Source organism: Trachypithecus francoisi, unplaced genomic scaffold, assembly GCF_009764315.1.
Source record: "Trachypithecus francoisi isolate TF-2019V2 unplaced genomic scaffold, Tfra_2.0 Lachesis_group0, whole genome shotgun sequence".
NCBI classification, from domain to species: domain Eukaryota; kingdom Metazoa; phylum Chordata; class Mammalia; order Primates; family Cercopithecidae; genus Trachypithecus; species Trachypithecus francoisi.
The window spans coordinates 187,893,076-187,920,646 of record NW_022681453.1 but is presented as its reverse complement, the minus strand read 5'-3'; the positions used below and the strand labels follow the sequence as shown (position 1 = coordinate 187,920,646).

At 38.6% G+C, this 27,571-nt stretch overlaps 1 protein-coding gene across 3 annotated transcripts in view; it reads right to left on the bottom strand.

Annotated features, from left to right (window-relative positions):
* The window catches only part of TPRG1 (tumor protein p63 regulated 1), a 151,789-nt gene that overhangs the window by 79,275 nt on the left and 44,943 nt on the right, over window positions 1–27,571 (bottom strand). For all 3 annotated transcript variants that reach the window (XM_033213043.1, XM_033213044.1, XM_033213042.1), the window contains exons 3-4: window positions 22,985–23,076; window positions 2,487–2,663 (exon numbers count right to left, since the gene is read on the bottom strand). In XM_033213043.1, the coding sequence (XP_033068934.1) occupies window positions 2,487–2,663; window positions 22,985–23,076 (269 nt within the window). The remainder of the gene's footprint in view (window positions 1–2,486; window positions 2,664–22,984; window positions 23,077–27,571) is intronic.

Here is a 27,571-nt window from a genome sequence, read left to right as displayed (position 1 = left end):
TTATGGGGGCAGATTTAGCAGGAATGGGTACCATCCTCTTTGTACTGTCCTCACTATAGTGAGATCTGGTTGCTTAAAAGTATGTAGCACCTTCCCCTTTCTCTTGCTCCTGCTCCCACCATGCAAGATGCCTCACTCCCCCTTTGTCTTCTGCCATGATTGGAAATTTCCTGAGGCCTCCACAGAAGCAGAAGCCACTATGCTTCCTGTATAGCCTGCAGAACTATAAGCCAATTAAACTTATTTTCTTTATAAATCACCTGGTCTTAAAGAGTTCTTTATAGCAATGAGAGAACAGACAAATAAAATCACCAATATCAGGAAAGGAGGAAGATATCACTAAATATCTTATGGACATTAAAGGGATTATAAGGAAATAATATAACAACTTTATGCCTTCAGATGCAACAACTTAAATAAGCAACAAATTCCTTTAAAAATATAATTTATCAAAATTAATATGAAATAAAAAATTTAGTCCTCCTAGGCCTCAGGACCAGTGGTGGGAGGGCCTCCCAAGGAGAAAAAATTATGAGAAATACAATATTTATAAAACAAATTGACTTTATTATAAGAATTTCCCACCAAGAAATGATCAAACCAAGATTTCCCTTATTAACTCTATCAGACAGCCAATGAAAAGATAACTCCACTTATATACAAAATATTTTAGAAAATAAAAGAGGAGGGAACATTTTCCAACTTGTTTTATGATGGCAGCATAGCCAAAATATGAAAACCTAGCAAAAACATTTTAAAAAATGAAAATAACAGACTAATACTCCTCATGAACACAGGCACAAAAATTATCCATAAAATATTAGCAAACTAAATCCAGCAATGCATAAAAAGAATAACATGTCACAACCAAATGTGTTTATCTTAGGAATGAAAAGCTGACTGAATATTTGAAAATCTTAATAAAAATAAGACTTTCAAAAATTAGGCAAGCTGATGAAAAAATAAATATGCATAAATAAATATGCAAATTCTAAAAAGCAAGATTAATAAATGGGGAGTAACTCAACCATATATTGATACATAATATAAGGTTATAATTATTAAAACCATTTTGAGCTTTAAGAAATACAAATGGAATCGAATAGAGAATCCAGGTATAGAAAATCACAGAGAAAAGTACTACATTATAAAATAATAAATATAAAATATTAAATATATGATATTGAGAAATCTAGCCTGTCATCTGGATAAAAATTAAGTTGATTGCATACTTCCTTCTTTACTCAAGGCAAATTTTAGATGAAATGTAAGTCCATTGTTAAAAGTAAAATAAAATTACTAGACAAAAACTTGGAAATTTACTTTATAATTATAGTATGGAGAAAGCTTTTCTCAAAAAGACATAAATTTAGAAGCCTTGAAAGAATGAGAAATTTGATACTTGTATTAGTTTGCTTCACACTGCTGATAAAGACATATCCCAAACTGGGAACAAAAAGAGGTTTAACTGGACTTACAGTTTCACATGGCTAGGGAGGTCTCAGAATCATGGCAGGAGGTGAAAGGCACTTCTTACATGGTAGTGGCAAGAGAAAATGAGCAAGAAGCAAAAGCAGAAACCCCTGATAAACTCATCACACCCCCATGTTACTGAGCTTACAGGAATGATCCCAAGAGACATTTTATAAGAAGAGTGACTACCCGTTTTGGTTCTATCCACTGAGCTTTACAGAATAATTTCAATTCCCAGAGGCATTCCACTTTTTAGCTACCTCTTTGGAATGTTCTTCCCCTTTGGTTCTCCTTCTTTGGCTAACTCCTACCCAATATTAAATATTGGCTCAAGTGTTTCTTCTGAAAGTTTTCTCTGATTATCTGACACACAAATTAGGTCGAGTGCATTTTCCCCATGTGCCCACAGCTCTTTCTTACTTACATTTAGCCATTTATTTGTCACGTCCTCATACTAAAATACAAATTTACTGATATGGTTTGGCTGTGTCCCCACCAAAACATCAGCTTGAATTGTATCTCCCAGAATTCACATGTGTTGTGGGAGGGAACCAGGGGGAGGTAATTGAATCATGGCAGTCGGTTTTCCCCATGCCAGTCTCGTGATAGTGAATAAGTCTCATGAGACTTGATGAGTTTAACAGAGGTTTCCGCTTTTCCTTCTTCTTCATTTTCTCTTGCCGTGGCCATATAAGAAGAGCCTTTGCCCTCCCGCCATGATTTTGAGGCCTCCCCAGGCATGTGGAACTGTCAGTTCAATTAAACCATTTTGTTCCCAGTTTGGGGTATGTCTTTATTGGCAGCGTGAAAACGAACTAATATATTTACTTAAAGTTGTATCCCTGGAGGCTGACATAGAGTAGGAACTCTAGTTTGATGATTTCAACTTTCATGATTTCACTATCCTCCCTTGGGTTCTCCCAGCTTACAGTGCCAAACTGAATTTTCAGGTTGTTTTCCCTGCATGTCCATCCCTGCTGCACCATTTCTTCAAGTCTAAGATATATACTCACTTGTCCAGGGACATCCCAGGGAAGGTAAAGTTGCCCAGGCAGATGCGATAGACAGCACTCAGAGGAATCCGCTGCAGCTGCACACAACTGAGCATGATGAAGTCGTATTTGCAGATCAAGAGAGTCTTGTCCGTGACCAGCAGAATTCTCTCCTGCTCATTGTTCCAGTGGTCTATCCTATAGGAATCGCCACAGCAAATAAAAATTGACGACATAGCCTGAGTGAAAAACAATGATATTCATATCTCTGCTAGCACAGAAAACAGTGATGTTTGATCAACTCAGAAGAGAGAGGGACTGAGAAATACCTAATACCACACCACTACCCCACTCGGTCTGGTCCCACGACTAATGAAGGAGGAAATGTGGAAGATGATGGAGAACTATTTTATCATCCCAGAGCTCAAAGATGGTTGATTATCCACGATGGAATCCATTAGGGGAATACCCAGTGTGTGCACAACTGACTCATCCTTCCCCACATCTTCCCAGGTCTCTAGGAAACTTCATGGAGGACATCTTCCCTCATGGACACCAAAAATACCTCTCTGTTCTAGCTGAATCCATACCACAAATTTACTCACCATGAACTAGCCTACGCTAATTTCCAAAGGCTGCATTGCTGACTGGAAGTACGTTGGAGACTTGAACACAGGTCTGCTGTCTTCCAAGTTATCTCATTCCTATTTGCAGCTCATCCTACCATATCCTTGTGGTAGAAATGTGAAACAAGTGAAGTGAGATTTTTATGAATCAGAGTAAAGTAGATAAGGAGATAAACTAGATAAGTGTTTACGGAATTAATTGGCCTCATATGTGAGAGCCTTCCAGGACACACATGGAACATTCTGACTGAGAGTTCAGAATTTCTTCAACAGAGAGAACAGAAAGAAAAAATCAAGAGCTTCTTGTTAAAAGAGAGTGAACATGGTTCGTAATTCCCGCAGACCGACAGCACTTTTGCTGGCTGCTTACTATAGCCTTTAGGATACAGCACTTCGAGACTTATACTAGAATTGTTTTAGTACATGTTTTGTTTTTCCCTAAAAAACTGAAAAGGTCGATTGATGACCAATTCTTGTCTGAATCCTCACCACACAGAATCAATCTAATATGTAAAGGTATGGGCACCCCTTTCCCACCATTCTCCACACAGTAACCACAGTGCAATTCTTAACATACAAACTGAATGATGTCACTCCTTGTTCACTTTATTAAGTAGCATCCCCTTGAGTTTAGGTTCATAGCATGGACTACACGCCTGTATAATCCGGCCCCTACTCAGGGTCATCTCAGAGTAGGCTGAAAACACTAATTGTTCAAGTCATAGTTCAAATGTCTCATTCAAAGAGGATTTCCTAAACTCTGTATAAACTTGGCCTCATTGTCTTTCCTCAAAGCAGACATCTTTTCCTCCTTGTGGCATTTATCACAGTTTGTAAGAAGAAATGAAGTATAAAATGCTTAGCAATGGGTACCATGTGGACACTGACCAATCAGAATATACACCACAATACTGAAAATAAGGAAATGCTAATAAGTACAAGCTGAGTAGGCTATCAACCCTGTGTGTGTGTGTGTATGCATGTGTGTGTGTGTGTGTGTGTGTGTGTGTGTGTGAGTGTGTGTTCCATGAAGGCAGAGACTGTGTCTGTTGGGCTATTCACTCCATCTCCATCGGTCAAATAGCCTGCACTAAATACATATCTATTGAGTGGATAAATAAGTTCCAGTTATCATCATTTTGGAAGCCTTTTGGTAGTGTGAGGATGGAGGTGGAAATCTGCAGCTTTATCACCTACTAACTCTGAAAATTGGACTTTTAACCTTTCTATGGCTCAGGTTCCATGTCTGTGAAATGAAGACAATACTAGTACTCACATCATCCATTTGGGGAGAAGATTAAAAGAAATGATTCTCTGTTAGGGCTTTATAAATTAGCTGTTACTATTGCTGAAAGGCACCTGTGTCACTAAGTGACTTGGGTAACCCAATTATGTGCCACTTCACAGTGTAGTCTAATGACAGGTAAGATGAAGTTAGGAGTTGAATCAATAGGAGGACATACAGGAGAAGATACAAAGGACACAAAAAGGGAGACAGAAGTGAAAGAAAGAAGGAGAAGCAGAAAAAGGAAGAAAAGAAGAATGAGGTCATTAATTGAGGTCCTAGTATATGCCTGCCATTATATATTGATAAGTACTAGTTCTATATCTTACCACAACCCTTTGAAGAAGGTTATGACCAAAAACACTGAGCTAGATTACCACAGTAAAGTTAGTGGGATTGTGAGAGGAGATGGCATGAAGTTTAAGAGAGCTGGTTTAAGTCTTGGTTCTACAGTTTCCATCCAGTGGATACTCACCTCCTCCTCCTCCGCTTTGAGAGAAAGAGGAAATTCTTGAGAGTCTGCTTGACATTCTCAGTCTTAGTCAGAAAGAGATGAAGACTAAAATTTCTTATCAGATATCTACATAAACTTCCCTAAATAGATTGCATCTACTTAGCAGTAAGTTATAAGCTGCTGCCTAATAAACCAGACTTGTTTTAGTCTAAAAAAACTTCAGCTTTTGGTTGAATGGTTTTACTGAAAATGTCAGCACTCCATAATGAGATGTATTTTAAAAGGTAAAGGATTCAGAAAAAAAGGAGGATTCTTTTTAGGAATACAGAGTGCTCTGCTCTGACACAAACTCTGCATAATTTACATGTCAGAAATATCTAAATTCAAGTAAACACACAGGCTTATAAATAGTTTGGGGCTACCATCTCAAGTTCCTGGGTTGTATGTTTGTTTATTTATTTAGACATCAATCACAATTTTTCCCCTAAGAACTCATGGAGAAACATTAAATTGCATATTCCAAATATTAATAGCATTGAGCTTTAAGTGGCAATAACAACAAATATAGGAATAGGAATAAAAATATACTGTGTTTGTACAGCTTAGAGAGGTTTACAAGGTCCTTGAATATCAACATTGTCTTTTAATCTTCACAAGAACCCTTTGGTCTAAATGTTATTACCCTTTTTTTGAAGACAAAGATACTAAGGTCTACAGACCCTTAAAATGACTTGTTCAATGCTTTGCACCCACCAAACGGTGGTGCAGGGAGCTGACACACGTACTGAGACAGCATATCCAAGCATAGTGTTTGCCTTCTCCTCAGTACTACCCACATTTAAAAAGTGGGCCCTTCAGTGTGGTGTGGAAACATGGTAAAACCAATCTCCTCAAGACATACCATTCCTGAAATTGTTCCTTCTAGCAAACTTCTTCAAAACAACAATCAAGACTGTCTTTTTCCACCCTTATCCTCCTTCAGTGTTCCTAGCTTGGGGAAGAACCCTTCCTCCATCCAGTTCTTCCAGCTAGAGACCTGGGAGTCATTTGGATTCACCACATTTCCTCACATTCCATGCCAAGTCCTACAAATTTTACTCCTAAGGTAAAGATGTCAACGGCACCCACCTCTCTCCATCTTCCGCTTCACCATTCTAATTCAGTCTTTCATCATCTCCCGCCTAGATGATTGCAATCACTCTCACACTAGGCTTGGGTTACTAGTCATCCAAACCTGATTCCCTTACATATACTCCTGCTCCCTTCCAATCCCTTCACTCTACTGCAGTGAGGGGATTCTTTGGAATAAAAAAGCAAATCTCAATCTCATCTTTACTGCCCTACCCTGGTTTAAAACATTTCAACAGTTCTTGCTCTTCTGAGAAATGATGGAAACCCTTAACCTGGTCTAAAAGTTTCTGCAGGGCCAAGCTCTAACTACTTCTTCAATTCCCTCTCAGGCCAAGTCTCTCCACTCCATTTCCTTTATCTTCTTTCAGATCCTTGTATTCACCATGCCCCCTCCAACTTAAAGGCCTTCGTACATGCTGTTCCCTCTGCAGGCAATGTTGCTCATGATCTCCACCTAGTTAACTCTGATAGAGCTGAGCTCCATTACCCTTTACTCCAGCAAACCTTCTCAAACCTCTGTGGCTACTTCTCTTCTTTCCAATATACACTTTCAGACCACACATATGTCCCCCCTATGGTACTTATCTTGGATGCTATTTTATAGTTATTTCTATGATTACAGAATTCATGTCTGTCTCCTCTCCTATACTGTAAACTCTAAAAATACAAAGTCAGTTCTTAGCCTTGTGTCTCCAAGGTTGTGGCATCCAAAACATATTTCTGCAATGAATTACTAATAAAACAAGCTATCCTTGTACTGCACAACCTATATGCCTTGGTTCATTCTGTTTGGGGAACCCGACTTTCAGGTTTATACATTGAAATAGTACCCCACGAAATGACGTATTTTCTGTCAATAAACAATCAGTAACATTGGGGAAATGTTTATGCCAAAATAGTGAGAAAGAGCAGGATATAGAACGTTACCTATGGTATCCTTCCAATTTTCTATCAACAACAAAATCATCCACATAACAAAACGGTAACAGTGATTATTTGTGAGTGGTGGAATTTCAGGTGACTTTTATTACTTTTTATGCTTTTATTTGCCAGAGTTTAGTTTTTCTGAGCACACACAAAATAAATGTTTCGATATGAGAGGAGAGGTATTTTGTAAATAAATTACCCATCCTTAGGTTTTCAGCTTAAATGTTCTCTATTCCGTGGAGCCTTACCCTTACCTCCACTACCCGCCAGTGACTAATATCTTTCCTCCCTTTAAATATGCACAAGGCCAGGTGTGGTGGCTCAGGCCTATAATCTCAACACTTTGGGAGGTCGAGGTGGGAGGCTCACTTGAGCCCAGGAGTCTGAGCCCAGCCTAGGTAACATAGGGAGACCTTGTGTCTACTAAAAATAAAATAAATAAAAAGGTTAGCTGGGTGTGTTGGTCCGCGGCTGTAGTCCCAGCTACCCAGGAGGCCCAGGTGGGAGGATCACTTCAGTCCTGGAGTTCGAGGTTGCAGCAAGCTATTATAGCACCACTGCACTCCAGCCTGGGGTACAAAATGAGACCCTGTCTCAATCAATCAATCAATCAATCGATCAATCAATCTGCACATGCCTCTATCAGTGCTTCAGTTGTGGCCCTAATCACAGTTTTCTTTATATTACAGTGCTTTCTGTCCTACCCATTTCTCCCCCCACGCATATTAAATGGATGCCCCTCTAGTGAAGAATCAGTGCTTTATTTTTATCTGTGTCTCCTCACTGTGCTCAGCAAAGAGTCCAAGAGAGAGCAGGGGCTCAACAAATGAGCAGGTCACAGAACGAAAAATATAGAACCAGGAGATCCATTCCCTCTGTCGTGAGAGCCCGTCTTCCCTGGTGAAGGAGTCTGTGCATCTCATCTAGTTGCCACTTTTCCTCAGCACCATTATCACTTCCCCAGTTGAGGAGAAGGTGTCTAGGTTCTCCCCCAGATAAAAAAGGCACCTGAGAGCTCCGTGAGTCTTCAGTTTCCTGGGATGACAACAGTTTCACCAGCAGAGGGCAACAGTGAACTAGGAATCACAGGCTGGACCCATCCGGAGAGCTTCCAGTGTCCACACCCAGTTACTCAAATCATCACAGATGCCCTCCCAGTGGCCCCAGCCCCACACCCAGCAATACTTTCAGTCGCTCTTTTAAGGCTGTGTCAAATTATTTTGTGGTTTGGAAATAATTTCCTTTCAAGAAAGATTTTCTTTTAATATTATTCTCTCTTTCTCTCTCCCTCTCTCTTGCACACACACACACATACAGACACACATACACACACACACATACAGACACACACACACACACACACACACACACACTCAGTAGAGGTATCTTCCTTGATATTAAATAGTTACTATTGCTGATTTACAAATCAACCTTCATGCACCTTCAAACCTCTTAGCCCAACCCTTAAAAAGATAGTATCTTGGCTAACCAAAAACTGAACTATTCAATCATTCATTCCACATATATTCCCTGATCACCCACTGGGTTTCAGGCCCTGAAGAGGATCCAATTTTGTTTTGTTCTTCAAAAACACACAGATGAAAAATGCATGGCATTAAAGCAAAGCAATTTCTCTCCCTCTGAGTTAAATGGAGTCTTGGAAAACCTTTAGCTAAATAATCCACGTATTCACATATTTTTCTTTCAGTCATTCGGTTACTCTTTCCCTGGGTCTTTCCAATTTGCTTAAAATAGAGGGCTCTCAAAGTAAACACAGGACACTAATAGAAACCCAATTGTCACCAACCTTCCTTGTTCCCAGGTTTCCTGACTTGTCTCCCTGGAGTTCACTTTTTCCCCGACTATCCCATGCAGCCAGTCACATACTAGGCTCTGTACTAATTACCAGGAACAGAGAGAATATCATACCACTATTAAGAAATATGCAATCCTCGGAGATGTGAAGGGTAAATATGTAAGGAAGAGTAGTGTGGTGTAATGAGGCTTGACAATGGCAACTCAAGCCCACAGCAGCTGAACCCAGGTCTCCAGATTCCCAGCCTCTTGCCCATAGGGTTTGCTGCTCCAAGCATCTATTCAATGCCCTTGCAGAGGGTTCTCTTATCAACACTTCATTTCCTGCTGTTTGGTCAAAATCTCAGGGTTGGAAAAGCACAAGTAGCAAAGTACGAATGATTCTTTGAAATGTTCACAAGGAAAGGACTCAGGAGTATTTATTCATTTTGTTAACACTTCTTTAAGCTGCACTTAATATAAGACAGATAGAGTGTCCCCATAAAAAACAGGTAGGAAAGACCTGGAAACACCCATTTATGTGTCCCCTAAAAGCTACTTTTTCTCTTTAGTAAGGAAAATCCTACCATGAGTTCCATCATATTGTTGCAGTTGATCACTGAAAAAAAAAAAAAAAAAAAGGGGGCCATTTTTTTCTTTACAAAACAAAGGGCTTTGTAAGTTCTAAAAATTCAATAAAAATCGCAACATTAAGTTTTAGTTGAAAAAGATACACACCCAAACACACACACACACACACACACACACACACCAGGTTTGACGCTTCTGAAATTTGCATGTACTGAGGAATAATTCTGCCATGAATTTTTCTTAGATTAGAACAACAGACGCCTCCATCTATTGAGGGTCTTCTATGGATCAGGTATTGTGCTAGTAGCTATGTACATATCATCTCTTTTAATCTTCACCAACAATCCTGATAAATACAGATGACGCAACATTCCTGAGCAGTGACGGGCTTTCTATCACACAGGTTTGGGGTCGGAAATGCAGCTCTGCCACTTACTAGCTGTACAATCTTGTAAAAGTTACTTATCCGTTCTAAGATTTGGTTTTCACATCTCCAACATGAAGATAAAAATAGTATATTCCTCATAGGACTGTTGTTAGGATAAAAGAGATATGACATACGGAGAATTTAATGCAATACAAAGCACACAAAAATATTCAAATATTGTTGGTTATTAATATGATGGTGATGATGATGATTCTTCTACATCCCTTAAATACTTTGTATATTTATTGAATAACAAATGAGTTAATGAGGGGATGAGTGAAGTAAATCTACTTAAAGAGAAGTCCTCAAGCCTATAATAGTTTTCAGACATACAAAACATTTTCATTTTAATTTCCTAAAAAAATTCAAAGAGAAGTCATTAATCCCATGTGTGTGCCTATATATATATATGTTTTATAGGTGTGTATGTGTGTGTGTGTGTGTGTATGAGAGAGAGAGAAAGAAAAAGAGAAAGGTTTCTGTCTGTTGCTTTTTCTGGTATAACTAGTTATATTTTTGTTATACTGCAAGTTACTGCAAGTTATACTTAAGTTACTCTGACTTGAAATATAGACCATGCATTATATGTAAAGTTCCCTTTGCAGGCAGCTGTTGTGGAACACCTTGTAAGTCAGAACCTGGAACAGTTGGAAAAGAGATCCAAACGGAAACTCATGCGAGTACCAGTTGAAGGAGTTATGCTACATTCATTTAGATACCCTGGCCAGAGAAGCCAATGAAGGAGGCAAATATGAGCCTCCATCAGAAGACACAGGGCAGCAGCTCAGGATTATATTAATAGCTGAAAAGTGAAGTTACTGATTTGCGATTGAACTTCTCACTGTGTGGCATAAAGAAGGCATTTCTTTAGAAAACCAATACCAAGTAATCAGGCCAGAAGTAATCCCCCTACTGATCCAATAAATATTAATTAATCCACTGTTGCACTCCAGGCACCAATGGTAAAATGGTGAACAAAACAATACCCTCTGGTGCTTACATTCTAGGAGGGGACACAGACAAAAGGAAACAGACAAGTCAATACAGAGACCTGGAGAAAAAGGAAATAGGAGAATACCCGGGAGAGTGGTATTCTAGGTAAAGTGAAATACTACTGCAAAGTCCTTGAGATGGGATCCATGGAGGTCCATGAGACAGCAAGGAAGCCAGCATGACTGAAGCAAGAGAGTAAAGAGAATAGAGGGAGACTGGAGCAGCAGCCAGATCACATGCATGGACACAACACATTTTTTTGCAATTTATGACTATTTTTCATATGAAATGATTATGAGCCCCCATTTACAGATGGAACAACCAAGCCTGAATAAAGTGACATGGATGAAGTGACAGAGCCAAGGCCAGAATCCAGCTGACTCTCATCCCAGGCTACATACGTTCCATCAAGACGCTTTTCCCACTTGTTTTCCTTACAGGACCAGGCAATTTTGCTCTCTCTACTGCACTACCATCAGTAAGAGGATATTTTAAATGCTACACAAAAGAAAGGAATCTGGACACATGCCCATCCTTCTCTCTTTCCCACAAAACCGCTGAATAGCTCAGGTACTCTATAGCACACCAGGAGCTAGCAAGAGGCCCCCCCGACCAGCCTTCTCCTCCTCCGAATTCACTTGAGGGGATTCACTTGATCAGAAGCCAAGGAAGCTGGCAGGAGAACAAGACCTCATTCTAAGGAGGCTGCAAGGAGGGAACAGAGGGACAAGATACAACAAATGTACACACCTTGCCACCTCCATTGCTTTATTATTTTAAGCAGGAGAGAGATCTGCCTACTGTAGTATGTTTGTTACAGCTTGTATGGTAGAGGGGACACAGCCCAGGTCAGGCAAACCCAAGATGAGGCAATATGCTGTAAGAATACTCGGAGGAATCCCATGGAAGCCCAGCCACTGCACAGCTGGGCTTCCTGGCACCCGGAAAGACACAAGGAGCAAAAGCTACTCTCTCAAGAGTAGTCTCTGTCATGCTTCCTGTGTCTCTCTATACACCTCATGTTTCTCTTGACTGGTGTATGCCTTCTACTACCATAAATATTCATTCCTCTTTACTTCCTTCTTGCCTGTGGCCTTTAATCGTTTCCTTAGTCCTGACTGTATGTGAATTTTCAGATCTGCTCTCAAAACTAACTGTGGTATCTCTGTATCTCTCAGTTCAGATTCCCAAGATAGATAATTTTGTTCATCCAGATCATTTCTTTAAGCTCTCGCTTTGGGTCACAGGCTGTCTAATGACTTAACCTCTCTTTGTCCAGTCAGCTATGGCCAAAGGCTGAAGTTCCACCACAGAAAATAGGAACTGCCTTCCAGTTAAGAGCAGTTTATTCTTTTTAAGAATTGTTTTAGCTATTCTTTTTTTGGTCCTTCCACACACATTTTAAAATAAATGTGTCTATACCTACAAAAATATCTTGCTTAGATTTTGATAGGAATTGCGTTTGATTTGTATTTCAAATTCGAAGATAACTGACATCTTTACTATGTTGAGTCTTCCAATCTACAAACCCAGTATGCCTCTTCATTTATTTGGATCTTCTGTGATTTCTTTTACCAGCATTCTGTAGTTTTCAGTATACAATTCCCATACATATTTGTGTGATTTGTACTTAAGTAATTCTTCTTTATTTTGCATGATTACAAATGTTATCGCATTTTTAATTTCAGCTTTGACTTCTTTATAGCTAGTATATAAAAATATAACTGACTTACGGTGCTGATCTTATATTCTGAAAATTTGCTGAAATAATTTATTAGTTCTGGAAGGTTTTTTTGGTAGACTCCTTATTTTCTAAGTAGATTATCATGTCATATACTAATAGAGATAGTTAATATTTTTCCTTTCTGATTTGTATGCATTTTATTTTATTTTATTTTATTTTTGCCTTATTGTGCTGGCAAATACTTCTAGTATTACATTGAATTACTACAGTATTCAATGTAGTGAGAATGAATACCCTTTCTTTGTTCCAAATCTTAGGGGGGAAGCATTAGACATTTCCCAAAAGCATGATGTTACCTATAGATTTTATGCAAATTTTTCTATTAAATAGAGGAAAGTTTTCCTCTTTTTTGGTTTTATCATGAGTGGGTGCTGAGTTTTGTCAAATGCTTTTTCTGCTTCCTTTGATATGATGATATGATTTACCTGCTTTGACCTGTTAATATGGTTGATTATATTGATTGATTTTCCAAATTGAACCTGCCTTGCATGCATAGAATATACTCACTTTTCACACCAATTTTTTTTTAAAAACCCTTAGAGAGAAGACAATGCACTGTTTGTAAATCAAGCAGCATGTTTACTCCTAACAGGCTATAAAAGTTGTTTGTATAACTGCTGCTAAAATGTTCTAAAAGTGTTGATAGCCTCAGTATTAAGACTGAGGTCTTGTTTGCTTTAAGGAAACACACTGGCAGGCTCCTAAATAATGAAGACTATGTTTAAATTATTGAGCAATTATTTCTAGAGCCTAATGCATTTCTAACAATGTCAACACCCTATTTGATATCCTTCAGTAACTTAAGACAGAATGCCTATAGTGGCCATGAAGGCAACATAAGAGCAATGGTGTGCTGTAAATATTAAACAAGTTCAAAAATAATCATAATAATAATGTCTAGACTTTATTACCTTGGTATAAATAACTGTCATAACTGATTTCAAGACACCAAGGTGAGGTTCCTGAACAAGAAGTTGGAAGAGACACCCACAGATGGCTCTCATGAAGGGGTGAGAGCTGGTTCCCACGCACCGTTGCACACTGCGTTAGAGAATAAAGGGGCTGGTGTAAGGCAATGGGCAGTGGCAATGTGTTGGCAAGCTGGGAGCTCACAGCCTTTCTGAAGGCATTCAAAATTAGATTTTAAAAAAACATGGAACAGAGTGGAAATGGCCTGTGGATCCCCAGTTTGTGACTCCAGAAGAGAATATGATCCAAACTCCTCAGACTAGCATTCAAAATTTCTTTACATTCTCATTCTTTCCTAATTTTCTAGCTTGTTTCTAGTTCTCTCACTCTTGCTCACTATAATCCGGTCACACTGAACGGTTTGTGATTCCCTGAGCCCGTCTCTGTTACTCTGTACGTATTCTTCTCTCTTCGGGAATATTTTTGTTGTTCATGTTGTTGTTGTTCGAGACGGAGTCTCGGAGTCTTGCTCTGTCACCAGGCTGAAGAGTAAGGGCGCGATCTCCACTCAGTGCAACCTCCACCTCCCCGGTTCAAGCAATTCTCCTGCCTCAGCCTCCTGAGTAGCTGGAACTACAGGCCGCGTCACCTCGCCTGGCTAATTTTTGTATTTTTGGTAGAGACAGGGTTTCACCATGTTGGCCAGGATTGTCTCAATCTCTTGACCTCATGATCCGCCCACCTTGGCCTCCCAAAATGCTGGGATTACAGGTGTGAGCCACCGCGTCTGGCCTTCCAGGAATGTTTTACACCATCACTTCTTTTGGAAATCCCTTTTCCTTTTAAAATCTTGATGTCTTCTTTACCTAATGTAACAATACACAGTGAGTTTTATGTTCCCATGGAATCATTTGTAGGGCCATATATCAGCATGTGTCATATTCTGTTGTGACTTTGTTTACGTGTCTTTCTTTCTCACAAGACTGAGAGCTCCTTGAGGATAGAAAATATGTCTTATTTATCACTGTACGTTCATCACTTAGGGCAGAGTTGGGTTTACAGAGATACATAAATAAATGTATGAATGAAGGAATATAAATAAATACTGCTACTAATAATAGTAATAAAAAGCCAACTCTTACAAGACATAACATATGGCAAAAAAAAAAACCTGTTGTCAGTATTGTACATTATTAAGTAATGCAAGCATTGAAATAACCCTCTTAACATCCCCATTTTATAGATCATAAAACTGAGCCCCAGAGGACATAAGAGATTTGTACAACCATGGCCAAATAGCTAACTGATGGAGCTAGGCGTTTCGCTGCATCAGACTCCTTTCACCTCTTGACTTTTTCTGAGTCCTCCCTAATTGGTAGCAGTCATGAGAAAATAAACACTTCCAAGTACATTTGTGACTGTAGCAACTAAGTGCCCTCACTGTCTTATAATGCAGGTCATTCAGAGACCATTAGCCATCAGGATAAGGTTGCTGCCATGGTGAATTTATAGAGAAAAGCAATGTGTTTAATTAAGTGGTTGTCAAAAACACCCACCCAGTATAAATGGATTCTGGCAAGAGAGATGCTTTTGTTGCTGCCAGAGTCCTGCCACAGGTCATTAACATCTTGATAGATTTGAGGCACTTTCTAGCCTGAATGCTTTCACCCGAAGACAGAGGCAAGTCTTACTGGGCTTTGAGTTGCTTGGAGACCCATGGACATGGAGGCAGGACACAACAGATGGACCCTGCTAGTATCAGCCAAGGGCTTCATACAGTGGATTACTTGATCAGAACTAAATCTGAGCCAAGTGTGTGGTAAGTTCTGAGCCCAGCCATATGCCACACACTGTACTAATCACTGGGAACTAGGCTGAGATATGCTGAATATAAGTGAATCAGAACCAGGCCCTGCCTGAAGGAGTGCCTTCTTCACAATGTGCACAAGGAACTACACTGTGTCGTATCATGTGAGCACAAAGAAGGGAGATAAGGTTATTCCGGTTGAATCAATATGGAAAGGTTCTGTGGAGTTGGTATCCCTGAATGACAGGAGAAGCCTGGGTCAGCAGAAAGAAGGGAGAGGCATACAAAACAGAGCAAACGGGGTGAGTGCGATCATGAGGCCAAGGGATAGCACCGGAAATTTGGGGAAACAGCAGGCAGTTCAATTTGACTGATAGAATTTGTAAAGGCTCATAATGGTAAGTAAGGCTGGAGAGAGAAACTCAGTCATGACATACAAGGGCTTGCGGATGCAACAGACATATACGGAAGCAGTGAGAGCCCACTGAAATTCTTATGCGTGAACATGAGAGTGATCTGGACCAGCATACTTCTCAAATTTTAATGTGCATAGGAATCAGTTGGGGATCCTGTGAAAATGCAGATTTTTGTTCAGTAGGCCTGGCTGGGGTGGGGACCAAGGGTCAGCATTGCTAAAAAGCTCCCAGGCAATGCTGGTGCTGCTGAATTCAGGACCACACTTTAAGTAGCAGGGGTCTAGACTAGATGAGCATGTACAAAAATCCATGGTGCTGAGTAGAAGATGCAATTCAGAAATGGTAATTTCCATAGTACTTTTATCATTCGGTTCCTTATGATTTAATAAGGATTAGAAATCCCTGATTTCCAGTTTTTTTTTATCATTTTGCTTTTTAATTATTGGTAGTAGTGTTTTTATTATATAATTAGTTTAGCAATCCTGATAACATAATGAGACTGTGACAAGGTAAAAGTGTGATTGGCTTTAGTCCATCAGCATTGCCCACCATCCCTTACAGGCATTTAACTTTTTTGTTTTTCCTGGTCAAAGACTAAATAAAGTCAAATGAACAGCAAAAACCAGAGAAAGATCTGGAGAGGAAAAGGTCTCTGAACCTGCCCAATGAACCCCTGATCCTCTTCCCTGCAAAAAAAAAAGAAAAGACAGTCAACAAAGAAAACAGAAACAGGAACAAAGATTATTTAACCAATTTGAACTGAAGTGATCACTGTATTGGGAGATGAAAAAAAAATCACAAAGGCAGCAAGAGCAGTGTAATGAGAAGACAACTAGCCTGGGAGAGAGGTGTCATGAAGTCAAGCCCTCCTGTGACCCTGAATAAGTGGTTGCCCTTCGACAGGTCATTTAATCTCTGGGTTTCTTCATCCGTAAAATAAAGCCAACAGTTCCTCCCTGCCTGCTCCCATGGGTCTGTTTGAGAATTGCATAGGATCGTAGGTGTGAAAGCGATCACACACAGTGTCGCTTTGGGGACCAGGATACTTAAAAGAGGCAGCCCTGTGCCTGGAAAACAGTCCCTGGTCACTTATTCTTCAATATTCATTTGTCTCCCAGGCTGCCCTTCTTTTTATTTAAAGATCTAATAGGGCCCTTTCTTCCGCAGAATCTTTCTAAATTAAGCACAGATACCCTTCACACTTCCACTTACTGCACCAAATCCAATAAACAACATTCTCTGTTTTTCAAATAAGTTTTTGCAGGGGAGATCCAGACAGTATGCTCTTCAGGGAATACCAAATATAAAAGAGGCAGCCCTTGTCCATCGAAGATTACAATATAATACCGAGGCACAATATAATACCGCTTTGCACAACAGTGGAAAGGCTATTATGGCAAAAGTGAAGGCAACATACCAGGTTGGAACCTTATTCCTGCAACTTTAGAGCTGTGTTACTCTTCTGAGCCTAGATTCTCTCATTTATAAACTGAAGGTCATGTTTCCTACCTCAGACTATTACTGTGAAGATTAATAGAAATGAAGAGACTTTTTAAACTATAAAGTGCTATAGAAATATTATTATTGTAGAAATAGCCAAAAATAAATGGGGATGCTTCATATAGCTTCACTTATCTTTCCAATCGTAAAGTCTTACTCTGCCCCACTGATAGATATTTTCTACTTGGAGATTCAGTTTTGAAAGAATAATAATAAACCCTTACATTTGTGTGTCGTTGACAGTTTGGACAGTAATTGTCTGATAATAGGTGAACGACGGAGTAACTTTATAAAAACTACATGGTAATCAGGAAAAATATAAGGAAAAAACTAAGAGAAGTTCCATTTAGAGAAGATCATAAAAATTATATACATTTGCACTTTTCACAATAACAAAGAGATAGAATCAACCTAAATGTCCATTAATAATAGACTGGATAAAGAAAATGTGGTACACATATACCATGGAATACTATGCAGCCATAAAAAAGAATGAGATCATGTCCTTTGCAGGGACATAGATGGAGTTGGATTTGGAGGTCATTATCCTTAGCACACTAACACAGGGACAGAAAACCAAATACCCCATGTTCTCACGTGTAAGTGGGAGCTACATGATGAGAACACATGGACACATAGGGGAACAACACACACTGGGGCCACCAGAAGGTAGAAGGTGGGGGAAGGGAAAGGATCAGGAAAAATGACTAATGAGTACTGGACTTAATACCTGGGTGATGAAATAATCTGGACAACAAACCCCCCTGACACAAGTTTACCTGGTAACAAACCTGCACACGTACCCCTGACCTTAAAATAAAATTAAAAATAATTATATGCGTTTGTTCTCATAATAGCAAATGCATGGTCATCAAAACATTTGGTGCATTTTAAGTGCTCAATAAATGTCATTATTAATACATAACAATTTTTGGCAAGAATGCATAAGTATAAGCTGGAATAATATATATATATCTCAAAAATTAAAAGTGGATGTGCTTCTTTCAAGAATAGTAAATATCTCATGAACTAAAGGAACTATTACATGGGGAGTCTTTGCACAACAGAGGAAAAACTACTCAAACAAGGACATATGAAATCGAACATTAAAGCAAAAAAGGACATATTAAAACAAATTCACCAATTAAAAAAATTAAAAAGACAAACTCTATCCAAGTTCACCCAGCTTTACTGATAGTAAGTAGTAGATCCAGGATTCAAAGCCAAACCTTCTAATTCCGAATTCAGTGCTTTCTCTATGACACCTGGCTGACTCTTCAACTTCACTGTGATTCTACTGTCTATATGTTACACATAGACAGTCCGATTTCACATATTAATTACACTGAAGCCCTGGGATAGACACCAGGTGGACTTGGGGGAATAATGAAACATATTTTCAGTATCTTTTACAAAGATGAAGAGCAAGAATTACTGGTTCTTAGATACCTTAGGTAACTACTCTCAATGAGGAATAAGAAGAATAAGAACAACAATCCAACACGACCACTTCACACTAACGTGTGTGGAGGAAGGCGCTGTCTCCTCCTGTCTCTTTAACCATTGTAGACAAAGACACCTCAAACACATTCTGCTGAAGAGCCACTTTATTGCCATCATATCATACTTTTTGAGATTCCGTAGAGTGTCAAGACGTTCTTCTTGGTGCCGGCTTAATGGATCAGTTCTAAACCCATACACATAATTTTTAAAATAATCGTTTTGTTTCAGAAGGGCCAATAAAAGGGTAATAGGAAACTGCAAGGTGGAAATAAATACTATTCTGCCTTTGTAGCTGTATATAACACTCCTGGATGCGCTGGGCTGGAGGCCTGAATCCCAATTGGAGATTCATTAGAATTCTCTTAATGATGTCAGCTAAACTGGCATCTAGCTGAAGTTTAGGGCTACATCTTTCCAGTGCCCTTCTTGGACTCTCTGTTTATTCTCTTTGTGTTCTCTTCCCAAGTGCCTGCAAACTTGTTTTTCTGATTTTATTGAATAATGTGTCCATGTCAATTTAGAGAATCACAAAGCAGCTTAGCTGAATTAATTTGAGTACCACTTCTTGGAAAATGACTTTACGAACTTAATGTTAGTAAAATAAACAACATATGCATTGCTTTATTCTTCTAAAATCTGAAAAATTCTTATTTCTGATTCACATCTAGTCCCAACAATTTCAGATGAAAGGTTGAGGGCCGATAATGATCTTTATAAAACGGAAATTGATTGTACTTTCTCAACCCTTCAGTGCCTCCCCATCACATATGGGATAGAATCTAAGTTCTTTAACATGATGCAAAGGACTTTAGGCTCTTTTCCAGTCTCTTCTCTTGACAATTCCCACCTTGCCCTCCTACATCAAACTATTTCTGATCAAAGGAGTCTGATCAAACATGACTAAAGATTGAGCTGAGTTCATCAATCAACTCACCCCTGCATCTTTGGAAATAATTAGAACCCAATCAGCCTCAAGGCCAATGCAGGGGTGCAGTCTATTTTCCTTGCTCTATCACTTACACATTCCTCATTTGGGTACTTCATGTTCTCCAGCCCACATTCCTCATTTATAAAATGGGAATCATAAAATCAACAAAGTTGTTGTGAAGCTAACATAAGTTCACAGATGTGAAAATAATTTATAATGTGCTATACACAGTAAAAGGGCTTTTACTCCCATCATTCTGAAATGGGAATCCTGTTCCAAAGCCAGACACGCTAGACAGGCAGCCAGGTTGCTAGACAAGCAGCCAGGCGGGTCCCATCTCCATGGAATGAGCTAAAAGTTAATGTGCATGAAGCTCAGTCATTTTTGTCATACATAAAAGAGAATCTTGTGTGGTTGATGAGGCTAGGGCAGTTGGTCCACATTACAGCTCCTATAATTCATAAGAACTAAATAAATGGGTCTCATTCCATTATAAAAAGGAGCCAGGAGTAATTGCAAGCTCTCACCTTTCTGGGCCTGCATGTTTGTTTATTTTGTTTAGTTTTTTTGTTTTGTGGTTGCTGTTGGGGGAGTTGGGATTTTTGTTTATGTGTTCTCATTGTTGTTGTTTTTGCTTTTCCCTACCTTGGTGTGCTAGAATTTTCAAACAAACAAACAAAAAGGCTTAAATATGAAAGGCCATTTAAATCCTCCATGAATGCTCCTCTTTTTGACAATTATTTTTTCTCATTTTTCTGCTTGAAAAGTAACAGTGGCTAGACTGGGAACCTTATTTATTTGGACCAGATGCCTGAACCATCGTCTTTACAACTAGCAGCTCTTTCCATTGCATAACGCATCTCGGAACCCACGAAGCAAAGAAAATAAACTGTCAAATTCTCACTATGGCAGAAATGACTGAAATCAGAACTTTTCCAGAAAGTAGGTTTTAATGGGGAAGAGGAGGTAAAGGATTTTGGCAGAGAGAAGACCAAAAAGAACACCAAGGAACTACGATTTAAAGGAGATGGATAGGTTGGTTCCAAAGTGCAAAGGAAGAAAGTCTGCAAGCAAACAAGCAAATATGATAGTAAGAAATTGCATGTGTGCAGGACTCATCCCTCATTGTTGTAGTTAATTTAAATACCTACCACAAAACAAAAGAGAAATGTAAAATAAGTTTCTAGATAGGCCTTACCAACTTTTGAGCTTCCTATTAGGTTCAAGCTGGGTTCAAAGTTTGGGTCTTTGGGGGACAGCTGTTCATATTTTTCTGAAAACTACTGGTGTTACCAATCATTGTAGTTGATGTTAAATCAAGCATGCAGAATTGGAGTGCTAAGCTTCAATACAGTTCATACAGTCTGACTTAGCTTTGGACAATTTACGTCGACACATCTTTATAATCACTGAATAAAAATAATCAAGCAAACAAAAAAGCATATTTCTATATAAATAAAACTAATTTAAATGTGCAATATTAAAGAAATTACCAGTTTTATTATCTGAGAACTCAACAATAGCCCTGACTAGATTTAGAAATACCGCATTTATGTATTCTTTCTTGTAAGGGAGTTGCAGTCTAGAAACAAATTAGTTAAGTGTTTACTACTGATTGGATCTCCAAAATCTATGTTGACACCTACTCTAATCAAGGCTGACTATTCATTTGCAGAAGTCAAATTTCACTCTGGATGGAAAGTGGGGAGTGGGAAATGAAATGAGTGTTGGTAAAAGTGAATTAGGAAAAAGCCTGAATTACACAGTTTTCTTTTCATTAGTGGTAACCCAGAAATGACAGAGATGGATAGGATAGAAATGAAGGTGAACGCTACGAAAAAGAGTCTCTTACTAATAGTTATTACTTGTGAACTAAGAGGGACACTAACTGCTATTGAAAGTCCATGTGCTGGGCATTTTGTTAATTTACCAATGTTATCTCACTTGGTCCTCTCAAGAATTCTTCAGATACATACTATTATCTCTGTTTTATGCGTGAAGAAACAAAAACCCAAAACTGACAGATAGGTTGGTGTCTAAGACTTCATTTGCATTTAATGCCTGGAACGCATTTGGAACAATAGTATAAAATGGTGATCAGTCAGATGAACTCACAGGTGATAATGATGCTACTTCCCACTGATTGAAAAATTTGTTCTGCTGGCCTGGATGGTAAAACATTCAAGTGTTGCCCTCCTGAAACTTAGCCTAACAAGACATCCTGCCCAGGAGTTAAAGATTAATGATTATTTGCTCAAGGCATAGGAATCACTGAGCTTCCCTGCCGAACCCTTTTGTGATCAAGTTACCAAACCAGGGCTGGGCCTGTAATCCCAGCACTTTGGGAGGCTGAGGCAGGCGGATCACGAGGTCAGAAGATCGAGACCATCCTGGCTAACATGGTGAAACCCCGTCTCTACTAAAAATACAAAAAATCCGCCGGGCGCGGTGGCGGGCGCCTGTAGTCCCAGCTACTCGGGAGGCTGAGGCAGGAGAATGGCGTGAATCCGGGAGGCGGAGCTTGCAGTGAGCAGAGATCGCACCACTGCACTCCAGCCTGGGCGACAGAGCAAGACTCCATCTCAAACAAACAAACAAAAAAAGTTACCAAGCCAGAAAACAGAACTTACTAAATTAATCAAGTTTCTGAACTGGGTGGTCTAATCAAATTATCTGTTTAATATTAAGTCTTCTGTAGTAAAAAATAATTGCCTTTTTCTCTTATTATGGGGGTATTTTACTTATTATTATAAAGACCACGGTATTACTAATATTTACTTGGCGGGTAAAGAGATGGTCACACAAACAATATAATTTCTGGGAAGGCTAGAAATGTAACCATCTTTGTGGTGGTGGTACCTGCAATCAAAGCTCTTACAGGTAAGGTAATCTTTGGGGGGAATGCAGGCAGTTATTGAAGCAGTAAGGTCTTGAATGTTAGACTTGGTTTTTATTCTAACTCTGGAAATGCACCTGTCTTAGCTAGCTTCATGATTTCCCTGGTTTTCCTGTTCATATGATTGTATGTAAGATCAAATTCAAAGTGTCTATGTTGATTTTATCTATCTTCTTTCCCAGACTTACTTTCTGTGACACCTAAAATGAGATGAGTAGTAGTTCAATGTGTTTAAGGGGGGAGTGATTTTAAATAAGAGAGATTAGAATGAGAGAATTAGGAAGCCAATATAACAGTCTTTGAGAGTGGTGATATATGCCTGACCTAAGGTAGATGTAGTGATGGTTGAGTGAGGGGACCAGCTCAGAAAACAGTTACAGGAGTCATAGCATCTGGTCATAATACATAGGAGTCATATCTGGTCATACCATCCCCATGGAATGCCAGAAAATGTGACTAACCTGATAATCATTTATCTTATGTAGCAACCAGACAAATTCTACCACAGGTTCATCTCCTATTTTGTTACAGTGATGTCAAGGAAAACGCTGTATTTCCACGGCCCTTCACTCAGCTGTAACTACTCACTTTGTCAAGAGCCAGAAGCCTTGACTGGTCTCTCCAGAAGTTTCAGCTACGTGACCTTTCAAGTCTTCCATGGCAGTCTCAATGGCCCCCGGCTAGATGGAAAGAAGAAAATACCTAGTTTAGAGCAGACTTAGCCCACTTTGCTCTTACGATTAGTTAGTATACTCCAACAGCTTCTCGGGAAAGCTGGTCACAAAGGATATAGTTTATTCAGTTGCCTGTATGCTCGTATGCCTAACTGCCTTCCAGAGAACTTAGTCTCGAACTCTAGCAAGCTTTTCTCCCTGGGTGGAGAAAAAGTGGTCTAGGCCCCACCTTCTAAAATCTTACTCAGATTTTATTATATAAATGAAGACAGCCACTTTCAGAGGAACAGTTTTCCCAAACAAGCATTATAAAGTTCAAAGCCTTTAGGAATCTGTACATTTTAAAATTAAACCTTTTTTCTCTTCCTAGAGCACATGTCAATAAAACACAAAATAACCTTCCAACGCTCTGACAATAAATTTTAGCTGACTCAGGGAGATAAACTCGGTCTGTCTCCTCACCTCATTTTCTGCATCCTTCCCCGAACAGGTGTTACTACTTATAGGCCCAGCCTTAGCTTAAAGATTGATTGCCATCTGTTCTAGCAAGTTCATAGACTCTCTAGCTCAATGACGCTTAAATTTCAATGCCCATCAGAATCACCTAAAGTATGTGTTAAAACATAGATTTCTGGGACTATACCCAGAGATTTGTATTCTGCTGGACCAGGGTGGGACCTGAGAATTTGTATTTCTAACAAGTCCTTGGGAGCCACTCATGGTGTGGAGGCTGCACTAAAAGAACCACGGCTCAAAGGTACTTCGACAGAGAAGGTTGTGCCAACATCAGTCACCTCCAGTGACCCCACTGGCAGGGCTAGATGACTCTGGAGGGGAGTTGCCTATGACTCTATGACAATTTTCCCTACACTCAACCTCTGCTCCCTGTGATGCAGTCTGACTCTTCCAGTCCCGCTTGTCCTCTCAAAGATAATACTTCCTTTGATGACTCAACATGGGTATTTTTTGGGGTCTCTCTTCCTGTATTCACATAATTTTGGTCTCAAGAAATATAACTTAGTAGTGAGACTAATATTTTTCAGAAGAAAAAATTGTTAAGTAGAGTTAAAGAGTAATGAAATAATCCTAAAATAAGCATTTTATTGAATGCTTTTATGCCAGGCACTCTGCCAAAGATATGTGAAGATCAATATAATCATGTAGAATTTTTAAAACCTTATTTGCCTCGCTTATGGAAAATAATTGGCAAAGCCTATCAAAATGGAAAATGATCTATCCTTTGATCCAGATTTTCACTTCTGTGAAATTATACTAAAGAAATTTTTGCATATATACAAAATGACATATCTACAAAGTGTTCTTTGCAGCCTTGTTTTTGGATAGCAAAAATTTCTGGAAAAAAAACCACAAACATCTCTCAATAAAGAACTATGGATATATATTATAGGATACATTCATACAATGCAATATGATGAAGTTATTAAAGGTGTGAAGAAAATTGTGTTCATATGGAAAGATTTTTAAACGTATTATCAAATGAAAGAAAAAAATGATCAGAAGAGATGGTAAAATATGCCATTTTCTGTATAAAAAGGAGGAGAGGGAATAAAAACAAATATTTGCATTTGCTTCTCTATGCCTAAAGTAACTCTTGAAGGATATATAGAAAACTATTAACATTGGTTCCCTATGGTTCGCAAAGAATGTGATGAAGATAGAAGATGAAGGTGATGTTTTGCTGTATACCTTTTCAAAAGTTAGACACAAAAAATAAAGCATGTTCTTTACAGAATGAATTGGTAGCCTCTGGAGTTCTATCAATCTTCTCACTGCGCAGTTCTTATCTTCAGTAAAAATGTAGGTCGAGCCCTTATAGAACACAGAAGGAAAATATACCCAGATACAGAATTGTACTCTCCCCCATCTTTCTATTAGAGTTACTATAATAAGTTAACTTTAGTCATTCAGTGCCAAATATAAAAGTGTAAATACATTGACTTGTGTCTGGGACATTAAAGTTCAAATCTCAGCCTTTCTTATGAGGATCCACTATACACCATTGTGTCATTCTACACATCAGGTTGCTCATTTATTAGATGGATAAGATAATAACTGTAACTGAGTCATGCTACAAAACACTATATATATTACATTATATATATAAAATGATAAATACTGATGGATAAAAATCTTTATCATCATTCCCATTATGGCTGACATTATATAGAAGGAAAATAGTTATACCAGAATTAGGGGATCAAATGTTTACTGTAATTGAATAATCAGCTCTGAGACATCATTCGGCCTAAGACAAACAGGGAAATATGGTGGAATAATATGTACACATCATCCGACACAACATAACAGGCAATATTGTCTTTTATAGTCTAGCACTGAATAGTTTTAGTTAAAGCAAACCTACTGGGGGAATTCTGAAAACATATGTGTTTGTTTCCTTACATTTCCTTGAGCGAGACTAGCCTGAGGCCAGTTGTCACACAAACGATGTTCATGTCTGTGCTAATTTTTCTCCATGTAATGAGCTCCTTAGCTACACAGCAGTAGTATAGAAAAGAATGTCCCTGTAGACTCAGACACTTGGGTCTTTCTTGTCATGTCCAGACTGGAGTCACTTTGCAATGAACACACAAAGTAAGAAAATCAGCTCTAAATCAGATGTGATTTTTAAAGTCAAAGCAAATTTGTCTTTACCTGAAAATGAAGGGAATGTATCGTATCTCATTGTGGTTAGTCCTCTGCTCTCATAAAGAAAAAAAATTATGTTTTAATAATCTTCACAGGATTTCAGGATTGGAGGGAGTCAAGAAACCTTTTGCCCAGTGAGGTGACTATTTTCTACACCAGAAAGAAGCCCACACTGGCAACAACACAACCAATATATTTATTTGTTCCCAATGTGAGAGCAAGACACAGGGAACCCTATAGCAAGAGAAGAGGGAAAGAGTATGAAAGCCAAATTAGTGTCATGGAATCTATGACATCTTGCTACACAATGGGAAGTCCTGAACCTGCTTATTAAAGTCTCGTTGCTCACAATAGAACACAGACTATAAAAACGCCACGGGGAACCGTTAATTAAATATTAAAAGATCAAATAGTTTCAGTCCCATTAGTTTGTATGTAATTTACATTCTCAAGTATAAATTTAGAGATAATTCCCTATCCCAAATCGCTTTCAACTTTCTGATAAGGTATCTGCAAATATAGAGGCCTACAGAGAGTTTAAAAATATCTTTCCCCATGTGGACTAAGTATTGTTCCTTTCATAAGAAGTTGCTTTTGAATATCAGTCTCCACAACCAAGAAGATTATCATAATATACCTCTAGTTATTAGCCTTGAGGGGTACTTTTGTTCAGAGAAGCCACTGGGCCTTTTTTAGATATGTCTAAGCAATAATAGCGGATGAACTAAAACCAAAGGAAAAGGTTATCCAAGCAGACTGATGGCAAGTGGTTTGGATCTTTGTTTCTGTGACCTTTCATTCATTTTCCAAAGTCAGAGGCAGTGGGCTGTGGTAGAAAGCATCGAGAGTTCTGGGTTCCAGGCCTGTCTTCTGGTTCTTGCATAGCCCAGAGGTTGCTGGTTGACCTTGGCACCAAGTCATACCTCATTTGTGTGCATCAAAGTTTGGATTCAATATTCCTCAAGACCCTTCTAGTGGGAGCTCCTAAGCTAAGTCAGAGGCACACAGTTTCAGAAAATAGATAATAGGTTGGAAGCCTGAGGAAAGGAAGTAACATCCCAGAGTGACCCATAAAGGATACGGGAGGTTTAAGGGGCCAGATATACTTGTTTTTATGATCCAGTATTGAGAGATGTGTTCTCATATATGAGGTTATGATGCTAAAATTGACTTGTTGGTCAATAGTTAATTTATGTGTCAGTCACCTCTTTGTAAATCTAATTTGTAATTCATATAATTGAGCTTCTTTCTGATTATGGCATTGGCTGTTTACTCCTAGCACTGGAGAAATTGAGCACTATCCTGCCACAGGGAGCCAGTGAGCAACTTTCCTTTCTAGCTTAAAAAATTGAGACAGGAAGAAACCTATATATACAACAAAAGTTAAATAAATTGTAGTATATTCCCATAGTTGGATATTATGAAACTATTAAAAATTGTATTATGGAAGTATGTTATTGAAATGGGAAATAATAGTTGGCATATAATCCCATTTTTACACAAGAAATTGTGTATATATAAGTGAAAGAAAAAAAGAATATGCACCTAAATATATAAGAGCAGATTTAATACATTTTGGTTAAATTTGGGCAATGATAATCTTTATTTTACTTTGTTTATTTACATTTTCTAATTTTTCTTCAATAAACCACCTCCTGTGCAATAATTTTAAAACATTTTAATAATATAAAATACCTGACCAAGTAATTCCTCTACTCAATGACTACCCTTCTGAATGTACAACATACATACTTTAAATTCTTACTCCATGAGAAGTTGATTTCTTTTTAATTGAATCTAATTATAAATTGGGAAACTAGTTCGAGCCCTAGCT